This window comes from Bufo bufo, chromosome 1 (genome assembly GCF_905171765.1).
Source record: "Bufo bufo chromosome 1, aBufBuf1.1, whole genome shotgun sequence".
Lineage (NCBI taxonomy): Eukaryota > Metazoa > Chordata > Amphibia > Anura > Bufonidae > Bufo > Bufo bufo.
The window spans coordinates 813,360,893-813,371,656 of NC_053389.1; the positions used below are offsets into that span (position 1 = coordinate 813,360,893).

The 10,764-nt window shown below is 45.6% G+C and overlaps 1 protein-coding gene across 1 annotated transcript; it reads left to right on the plus strand.

Annotated features, from left to right (window-relative positions):
* Positions 1 to 5,000: 5,000 nt before the first annotated feature.
* On the plus strand, positions 5,001 to 9,617 carry LOC120989003 (zona pellucida sperm-binding protein 3-like). The gene is made up of 8 exons (XM_040416842.1): positions 5,001 to 5,486; positions 5,941 to 6,059; positions 7,842 to 7,945; positions 8,016 to 8,193; positions 8,285 to 8,405; positions 8,874 to 8,965; positions 9,069 to 9,202; positions 9,286 to 9,617. Exons 1-8 carry the CDS (start codon positions 5,001 to 5,003, stop codon positions 9,615 to 9,617), a joined length of 1,566 nt encoding a protein of 521 aa, XP_040272776.1.
* Positions 9,618 to 10,764: the final 1,147 nt, after the last annotated feature.

The window sequence follows — 10,764 nt, forward strand, 5'->3', positions numbered from 1 at the left end:
TTTGAGCACCGGAACAGGAATCTGAGTCTTTCTCTTGAAGCACCTTTTTGGAGGGACTGGACATACCTTTCCAAAGGAACCACGACCTGCGGCAGCACACCTGAAGACAAGATCTTGTCTAATAAGCCTACAGTAGGGTTGTGCCTATATTAGTGCAATGGGCGCCTCCCCCTCTACATAAGATGCGACCCAGGTGTAGGAAATCCTGAGTGGTATGTTGTGGCCTAAAATGTCTCTTTATGTGTCACGGTGCTCCTACCTGGATACGGCTGGACCCCAGGCTTTAGCTCCGAAGCAATAAATAGAGGAAATATTGAGGGATTTGAAAGAAAGATTGAGTCCAGACCTTGTATGTAGTTCAATGGCAGTTTTACTTTGTATAAACATTCTACAAAACGGTTTACAGGCTTTGACTTGGTTCCAGCAGGCTTTATCATTAAACTGGCAGGCAAACTCCACTCTGCTTTATCTGTTTCTCTCTGGCTCTGCTGTACTAACAGGCTGGCTGTATAACTCAGCTTCTTCTGTATGCTGCACTTTCTCTCTGTAGTCTGGCTCTAGGTTATACCAGGGAATTTTACTCCTGGCTCCAGAGGCTTCAAGCTTTGGCCTTCTTGGCCAGCAGAGCTTCAAGTGCTCTGGCTAGCATGGGCACATCCTGGACTGACTCTAACTGGAAACTTCTGCCCCACCCTTCCTGCAGGAAGTAGGTCTCGCCCACTTCTCTCCAGAGGGTGGTTAGAATGCAATGGTAAGTTCCATTCTATCTAAGTACAGCTCTGCCTTGTTTGCTGCCACTTGCTGGTGAACCAGGCACATTACATGAACATAACAGTTGCAAACAGATTAGGAATGCATAAGATGATATGAGGTTAGACCAATAAAGACAGTAGCAAGAGGCAGAAGTAGTAACACCACTCTAGGGTGTTACATTAGTACAAACCCATAAGGTGAGCCTCCACTGCACATTGTTTATGTTAAAAATATCATTTAGAACGTGCTACCCTATTGTGCGCTCACAGTGCCCCAAATATCTAGGCATGTTCATAATTCTAAAGTATGTTACCATGAAGCAGACTGGTCAGTCGGGAGCTCACCCATCTGTTTATGGCTTTGGTGACCGTTACTTACTTTACTCTTTGTGTTATCTTTTGTACGTATACATTTTATCATCGCTTAGTAAACTTTTTATACACCTAAAGCCGAATTCACACATATGTGTCCGTACTCAAATCTGTGAAGAGGTGGTCAGTGATGCCTCTGTGAAGATGTCCATGAAGGATCCGTGCATCAGTTTTTTGCTGTCCGTGTGTCATCCGCATTTCACGGACATGGCGCGGTTGAAAAATTATTTTCCAGACATCTCTTCCTAGTAATCCATGAAACAAGGATACACAAATTAAAATGAATGGGGGACATGTGCTGGAGAACACGTACAGAACACGTACATAGAACATTGACATGTGAATGAGGATTAAGTCGTGTTAAAAAGGTTTTCCAAGATGTTAACACTGATGACTAGGGTTGGGCGAATCGCACTGCGATCAAAACTTCATTTAAATACTGTACAGAGACCCGTATGTAAGGGCTGCACGGAGGGGAAATTGGTTGAGTCCGACATCTCGTGAGGCTTTTTTGAGGTCCAGGCTCCACAGTGCAGCACAATATACTGCCCCAGCACAACCAAATACCACAGTGCAGCACAATATACTGCCCCAGCACAACCAAATACCACAGTGCAGCACAATATACTGCCCCAGCACAACCAAATACCACAGTGCAGCACAATATACTGCCCCAGCAGAACCATATACCACAGTGCAGCACAATATACTGCCCCAGCAGAACCAAATACCACAGTGCAGCACAATATACTGCCCCAGCATAACCAAATACCACAGTGCAGCACAATATACTGCCCCAGCACAACCAAATACCACAGTGCAGCACAATATACTGCCCCAGCAGAACCAAATACCACAGTGCAGCACAATATACTGCCCCAGCAGAACCATATACCACAGTGCAGCACAATATACTGCCCCAGCAGAACCAAATACCACAGTGCAGCACAATATACTGCCCCAGCAAAACTAAATACCACAGTGCAGCACAATATACTGCTCCAGCAGAACCAAATACCATAGTGCAGCACAATATACTGCCCAAGCATAACCAAATACCACAGTGCAGCACAATATACTGCCCCAGCAGAACCAAATACCACAGTGCAGCACAATATACTGCCCCAGCAGAACTAAATACCACAGTGCAGCACAATATACTGCTCCAGCAGAACCAAATACCACAGTGCAGCACATTATACTGCCCCAGCAGAACCAAATACCACAGTGCAGCACAATATACTGCCCCAGCAGAACCAGATACCACAGTGCAGCACAATATACTGCCCCAGCACAACCAAATACCACAGTGCAGCACAATATACTGCCCCAGCAGAACCAAATACCACAGTGCAGCACAATATACTGCCCCAGCAGAACCAAATATCACAGTGCAGCACAATATACTGCCCCAGCAGAACCAGATACAACAGTGCAGCACAATATACTGCACCAGCATAACCAGATACCACAGTGCAGCACAATATTCTGCCCCAGCATAACCAGATACCACAGTGCAGCATAATATACTGCCCCAGCAGAACCAGATACCACAGTGCAGCACAATATACTGCCCCAGCAGAACCAAACACCACAGTGCAGCACAATATACTGCCCCCAGCAGAACCAGATACCACAGTGCAGCTTGGGCGGCCCCTTGGTCATCAGCCCACTGATACATTTTCCTGTAGGATCTATGACCAGCCTGCCCCTGGATACATAACTGAAAAGAAATAGAGAATGGGGGTCATTTACTAGGATCAGCATTTTACGCCGGTCTTAGATGCCCCTCCTGCGCTGCTGTAAGACTTGTCTAATTTATGAAGAGTCGTGCACATGGCGAGAAAAACCGCTCCACTCCCTAAGGGTGCGGACACACGTTCAGGCTTTTTGATGCGGTTTTTGAATCCAAAACCAGGAGTGGAATAAAAAAAGTGGAGAAGTAGTATTTTTTCCTAAAGTTAGTAAAGTTGCTGGGATCCAGGTTCCCGTCCTGGTCTCTACGACTCTCAATTGTACATGGCGCAAAACCGCCAGTGCGAGAAAATAATGCAAAAACAGCATTGCAACGCCATGGCAACTCATGACTTTTTAAAAGCCGAATGCACTGCCTTATTCACACAGTCAGCGGGGCACATTTACTATCGTGTCTGCGCCTGTTTTCAGGAGTAAAAAAGCGGTTTCCGACAGTCTTATTTTTTTAAGTCTCATTTACAAACTGATTCTGCGCCTGTTTAGGAGGCACTTGCGCCTTGTTCGTCTAAGGGCTGATGCACACTGTCGTACACTGCCGTTTTTTTCGTCTGAATTAGGCACATAAACAGTCTTATTTCTTCTCCACTCCTGACCAGGCTTATTTTCCCTTCTGTTTTCAGGGGGAACTTGCGCAATTTTTTTTAACTGAAAGATAGAGATGCAACTTTTTTCCAGTCATTTGCACAATTGTTCATCAGCAAACCAATGACACCAGTCTTAGTAAATATGAACCTGTCTTACAAGAAATAAACCACTAGAGGTCAGATGTAAACCAAATATGATTTAGGCTAGGTCTACACGACGACATTTGTCGCGCGACATTTTGTTGCACTAATGTCGCGCAACAATTTTTATAATGGCAGTCTATGGTGTCGCACTGCAACATGCTGCGACTGTGACGCAACAGTCGCAGAAAATCCATTCGAGATGGATTTTTCTGCGACTGTTGCGTCGCAGTCGCAGCATGTTGCATGTTGCAGTGCGACACCATAGACTGCCATTATAAAAATTGTTGCGCGACATTAGTGCAACAAAATGTCGCGCGACAAATGTTGCAGTGTAGTTGTGCCCTATCTGTCGCGCAACTTATTGTCACGCGACAAATGTCGTCGTGTAGACCTAGCCTAAGGGCTCATGCACACGGCTGTTGCCGTGTTGACGTATTGCGGTTTGCAAACAGCGGGTCTGCAATATGCGGGCACTAGCCGTGTGCACCCTGCATCACGGATGCGGACCAATTCACTTGAATTAATCCGCAATCCGGAAGGTGCAGTGCGGAACTGAAGCACGGAACCACTATGGAGTTCATCCGTGGGGTTTCTCTCTGTGCCTCTGCACTGCAAAAAAATAGAACATGTTCTATTTTTTTGAGGTGCAGACTGAACATGGACCTATTTAGGTTGAATGGGTCTGAATCCGTCTGCGGAATCCGCATGCACGGAACGGCTGACCAATTGCCATGTGCATGGACCCTAAGGGAAAGTTCACACCACCATTGTTTTTCCATTCTTCCGATCTGTCAGAACAAAAAAATAAAGAAAAAACTAATCCTGTCCATCAGTTTTGCACATTTAGCACCTGTTTCAGCCATTTCCGTCAGAGGTCTGTATGCATGACTTATTTTTTCATCTGAAGTAACGGATCTCTGATGGAAAAGACTCAAATAGATGCTAAATGTGCATAACTGATGGACAGGATTTGTTATTTTACAGGATCCGTTTTTTTTCCTGTTCTTCTGATGGATCTGAAGAACAGAAAATTAATGATGATGCGAACACCTCCTAAGCTGATTTATTAACGGATCATAAATTTGAGGCAATTTAACAGTCTTTTTTTACCCCTAAAAAAGGTGAGCTTAATAAATGTGCCCCCCTGTTTTTTTTTTCTGGAAAATGAAGCGGTGATGTGAACTTCCCCTAGGGAATAAATTCACCCAAGAAATGAACACAAATCCCTTATGAACTCCACCACTGGACTCTGCATTGCCATATCCTCATCAGGTATGGATGGTGTCCAGCTGAGTATAATGAAGGGTCAGGTGAAGTGATGACCATGTGATGGGTGAGGTATAAAGATCTCCTCCCTCCACTCCTTCCTGGTGTGACTTCTCCTGTAGTCAGGATGTTGTTAGGAATTAGGTGGAGTTGGCTGCTTGTGGTTCTAATCTATGGGTCAGGCTTTAGCAGTGCCTTGGTTAGACACAGGCGCCAGCCAGACACTCGGTGGAGGAATTATCAGCCTGGATGGGGATCTTCTAGAACTGTATCTGCAGTAGGTTCTCCTAGGGGAAATCCTCTGTCTCCAGTTTCTGGAATTGGCTCTCTAAGTTCTGGTACTGTGTCTGGATGGGGTCGCATGTATCCTGGAGTAGGCTTTCAGTCCAGACAGCTTACACAGCCCCCACCGATTATGAACCCCTCATCCCCTGTCAGTGTGCAGTGTGCTGAGGACAGTATGGTGGTGACTGTGCAGAGAGACTTCTATGGTAATGGTAGGCTGGTGAATCCTTCAGACCTGGTCCTCGGGACCTGCACAGCTAGCTCTCAGGCTTCAGTTAATACTGTAGTCTTTCAAATTGCTCTTCAAGAATGTGGAAGCAACCTAGAGGTAAGTTGGTGGAGGACTAAAGGTCCCTAATAGTAGACAAATTCAATGGGAGACAATTGTTTGTTTCATGAAAACCATTTAGGGCTTTCACACTATATTGAAATGATTGTGGAGACAAGAGGAACATTAACCCTTTCTACAGCTTGTGCCCAGGAATGTTGGGTAGTTTTAGTCAGTATACTATGGTGGTATGATCTTCTGATGAAATCATGGACTTTCATAAAACATCTAACCAGTTGTGCATTTCTGTCCTTATGGTGTACTTGAACCACTTTGTCAAGTTCCTGCTCATACTGGAGGAGGTCTTGCATTAAGATAAAATAACAAATCCTTGAATATCTTAGGGTGGCCAGTTCTTACTAAATTTCCCACTAATTTGCTTCAACACTTAGGATTTGGCACTTTTGTTTTATGAATGGAAACTAACCTTATTGTGGCTTTTATCTCCTCCAAGATGTTTTCAGATATACTTATCTACATGATCAACTTGTCTTACACCCCCACCACCTCCCCCAATGTGCCCATCATCCGGTCCAATCCTGCAGTGGTTCCCATCTGGTGTTACTACCCACGGTAAGTCTGTACCAATAATGGGTTCTATAGCTACTGTGTCTTCCAGGACTAACAAGTTTAAGTTAGATAGTAGTTGTTGAATGTGGTCACATTGAAACTGTCTTCCCCAAACAGCCAAAAGACAGACCTGTCCTGCTGGATCTGACTGGGACAGTCACAGCTTGATTCCACTTACATTATGAAGCAATGTTCTGTAGCATCAGTAATGTGATCTTTGGCCATGTAATGAGTATAGCAGCCGTACTGTCCATGTAGTCCCATCCTAATTATTGCATTAATCATCCTGCTCCTCTTCAAGGTTCATGATGACTCTGAAAGGGATCTTGACAAACATTCCCCTCTTGCTCTGTTAATACTAGTGAGAGGCTTGGAGCTGTCTCCTCTCCTCACATGTCTGTTTCATCACCTACTAAGGGCTCTTTCACAATTGCGTTATGAAAGAGCCCTGATCAGGATTATCCTAATGCATTCTGAATGGAGAGAAATCCGTTCAGGATGTCTTCAGTTCCGGAACGTTTGTTGGCCGGAGAAAATACCGCAGCATGCTGCGCTTTTTGCTCCGGCCAAAAATCCGGAACACTTGCCGCAAGGCCGGATCCGGAATTAATGCCCATTGGAAGGCATTGATCCGGCCTTAAGCTAAACGTCGTTTCGGCGCATTGCCGGAGCCGACATTTAGCTTTTTCAGAGTGGTTACCATGGCTGCCGGGACGCTAAAGTCCTGGCAGCCATGGTAAAGTGTAGCGGGGGAGCAGCAGACTTACCGTCCGTGCGGCTCCCCGGGCGCTCCAGAGTGACGTCAGGGCGCCCCAAGCGCATGGATCACGTGATCGCATGGATGACGTCATCCATGCGCATGGGGCGCTCTGACGTCATTCTGGAGCGCCCCGGGAGCCGCACAGACTAAGTATACCGCTCCCCTGCTCCCCGCTCCTACTATGGCAGCCAGGACTTTAATAGCATCCTGGGTGCCATAGTAACACTGAAAGCATTTCGAAGACGGTTCCGTCTTCAAATGCTTTCAGTGCACTTGCGTTTTTCCGGATCCGGCGGGCACCTCCGGCAACGGAAGTGCATGCCGGATCCCAACAACGCAAGTGTGAAAGAGGCCTTACACTCCATGTAGTAATTCTGAAGCACCATTAACTGTTCCTCTGATTCCTAATGGAAGTTAGAAGTATGGTATGAGTGTTCAGTTTTTGGGTGTCTGACACTAATTCTATTGGTGCTGCCAGTCACTATGCAGGGATACCCAGATTGACTTGTATTGCAAACTGACAGCAATTTAATAGTGGAAGAAATATTGGGGGGTGGAACTGTAGCCACAAGATACTCCAGAAATGTTATGACCTGGGAATTGGTTACTAAAACAAATGTCTGGGCAGGAGACAGGCCCTCTTTTAATGGGACCTGGCTGTAGGACTCAAGGCAAAAACTCTTTGGTGTAAGTAGAGCAGGACTGGTCAGGGTGTCATAACTTCAGTTAAAAGCGCTGGAACACCCCTAAGGCCTCAATGCCATAAGTGTCAGCTTCTCTAAATTTCCATATGGTTGACAAGATGCTTTCATGTTCCAGTCAACCTCTCAAAGAACTTGTCTACCATTACAACCATGGCTGCTGACTTCCAAATGTCACCCCTGCTGTCCATTGGCTCAGCTCTATAGTGAATTGGGCTTAACTGCAGTACCACATGCCACCTGTGGACACATGGGATGTTTCTGGAAAACTGCCATTTAATTGCAGTCATATACAGTTATCCTTTCATTTCTCTACTCTTCCAGATTTGACAATGTAAGCAGCAATGCCATCAAGCCAACATGGGCTCCCTACAGCACCACAGTGAGCTCAGAAGAAAGGTTGTCTTTCTCCTTGACTCTCATGACTGGTAAGACTCCTTCCAGTAGAAGAGGGGTGGGTAGTCTCGTCTTGTACTAATAGCCTTATTTTGTCTGTAGAGGACTGGAGTGCTCCTCGTCCATCACTGGTCTACCAGCTTGGTGAGATCTTCTACATGGAGGCCTTTGTGGACATAGAGAACCACGTCCCGATGATGCTGTTTGTTGATGGCTGTGTTGCCACTCTTACTCCAGATGAGACGTCTAATCCTCACTATGATATCATTTCTTATAATGGGTGAGTTCCTTGTTCTTGCTTTGCCTTGTTAATTGAAGGGCATGGTTCTCTCATTAATTTAAGGGCATCTTTACTGAATTATCTCCTACAGGTGCTTGATCGATGGAATGCTAGGTGATTCTTTTTCAGCCTTTGTTTCTCCAAGACCTGAAGCAAACAAGCTTCAATTCACAGTTAATGCCTTCAGGTTCATTAACAGTGACCTTTCTATGGTAAGAACTAGAGATATCTATTTGGCCTTCAGGGTCATACTACCAACTTTTTGCACCTGTCTGTCCTTAATGTCCTTGTCTTCGCCCCACTAATTGAATGGGGTTGAAAGCAGACACAACTAGCCACTGTTCTAACCTACACTTTTAACATTAATGCGCTGAGGTGCATGAACAGATTGTGTGCCGAGTAGTTCAGTCATGGACTATAAGACTTTATGGAGCTGTTCAGACCTCACTTACAAGATTTTTAATTTGCAATATCTATAAATGCTACTATCACATGGTATGTGTAGCCTCTATTGTCCATCATGCACAGTATCAAGAAAAATGGCAGTTGAGCTACAAGAATAACCTATATGGGAAATCAAATCCTTTCTAATAAGCCCTGAGTAACTTCTCCAGCTGTCTAAGATCATGAATGTAAAGATTATTTCTCATGAGATATAAACTGTAATTGTGGTGTCTTAGATCTACATAACCTGTCAACTAAGAGCTGCTGACATCAACCAGACCCCTGATCCAATGAACAAGGCCTGCTCCTACAACAAGGCTACCAGCAGGTAAAACTGAGTGTCTTCAGTTAGATGACTACACAACCCTAGATTGAGTATTGGATAACAATGTATGTTCTCTCAATGGTTGACACTTCTCTTGCTCTTACAGTTGGTCACCTGTGGAAGGCCCCAGTGCGAACTGCCAGTGCTGCAACACTAGGAACTGTGCTACAGTTGGCAGCCGGAGAACAGCATGGGGCCCACAATCTGCCAGGTCAAGAGGAGTTGGGAAGAGAGATGTTGGTGAGTTCTTCATTCAAACGTCTCCTAAAGCTTCTATAAATGTGAAGGTATTTGAAAATGGGTGTTGCTAATTCTTCCACTAGGTTCTCATCTAGAGAAATACACTCTGGCCAGACTGGGCCCTCTTCTAGTGACTGGATCTAAGCCTAACCAGGTATCCAAAGATGGAATTTCCCAAGCTTCCAGAATGGGTGTAGAAGAACCTCTGCAGTTGTGGGTGCTGGTGGCCATGGGCTCAGTCACTTCAGTAGTTGTTGCTGTGACTCTGGTTGTGGCTGCAAAATGTCTTCTGAAAAAAAAAAAACCTCTCACAAATAGTCCAGAAATAAAAAATGGGGTAAAATGTTTACTTGTTCTTGGGTCTTTTTGCCTCAATCGACGGTATCAATGGTTGTATGGGACTGGTTTCATGTGACCCATGACTTCATGCATGGTTCAGCACAACAGACCATCTCTTAGGCTACTTTCACACTAGCGTTCGGGTGTCCGCTCGTGCGCACCGTTTGAAGGGGCTCACGAGCGGCCCCGAACGCATCCGTCTGGCCCCAATGCATTCTCAGTGGAGGCGGATCCACTGAGAATGCATCCGCCTGCCAGCGCTCAGCCTCCGCTCCGCTCAGTGAGCGGACACCTGAACGCTGCTTGCAGCGTTCGGGTGTCCGCCTGGCCGTGCGGAGGCGAGCGGATCCGTCCAGACTTACAATGTAAGTCAATGGGGACGGATCCGCTTGAAGATGACACTATATGGCTCAATCTTCAAGCGGATCCGTTCCCCATTGACTTTCAATGTAAAGTCTGAAAGTAGCCTGAGCGGATCCGTTCAGACTTAGAAAATTTTCTAAGTAATAATGCAGACGGATCCGTTCTGAACGGATGCAAACGTCTGCATTATCGGAGCGGATCCGTCTGATGAAACATCAGACGGATCCGCTCCGAACGCTAGTGTGAAAGTAGCCTTAGTGCTATATACATAAGTACTATGGGGCTATATAGAGTATTTTCTGTGGGTCACATGGAAGTATGGTATGGCCACATCTGTATGGAGCTGATGGGTGGTTCATGGCTCACACTTCTCAGGAGCAGAATAAGATTTGAAAGCTGCTCTAGAGGGCTTCGTGGAGCTGAGTTGTAATACCAAATGCCTCCCATGATCAGGTGTGACATGGTTTCTGGCAGAAAGCAGCTATCCCGGAATTGAAAAAATATTTGTGATTGAGGCCTAAGCGTTCTGAACCTATTAATAACCCAGAGGGACTATAATCTGGATTATGCCACTGGAAATTACCCCCCCCCCCCCTTCCCCAACACCTACAAGCCTTTAAAGGACTAATTTTGTAAAATCCATATAGAAAAATCTGTTATTTGATTCTCAGGTTGGGTCATATGGATTTTTCCCATGGCATAGCAATAGTATGTGCCCTTAAATGTCTGATGGGTGTGGGTTTCACCTCCTGGCTTGAAGTGCATACTTTTCCATTGACTGCTATGCGAATTCTGACAAGACTGCTGGCTCAGCTGTTTTTGGAGATCCCATACCAGTCAATGGAAAGAGTGGCATGCTG

Excerpts from the sequence above, each read along its gene's own strand:
- LOC120989003 (XM_040416842.1), top strand. The coding sequence starts at position 5,001 with ATGTTGTTAGGAATTAGGTGGAGTTGGCTGCTTGTGGTTCTAATCTAT. Across the intron at positions 6,060-7,841 it reads ATCTGGTGTTACTACCCACG|ATTTGACAATGTAAGCAGCA; the intron begins GTAAGTCTGTAC and ends CTACTCTTCCAG. Across the intron at positions 8,966-9,068 it reads TACAACAAGGCTACCAGCAG|TTGGTCACCTGTGGAAGGCC; the intron begins GTAAAACTGAGT and ends TTGCTCTTACAG.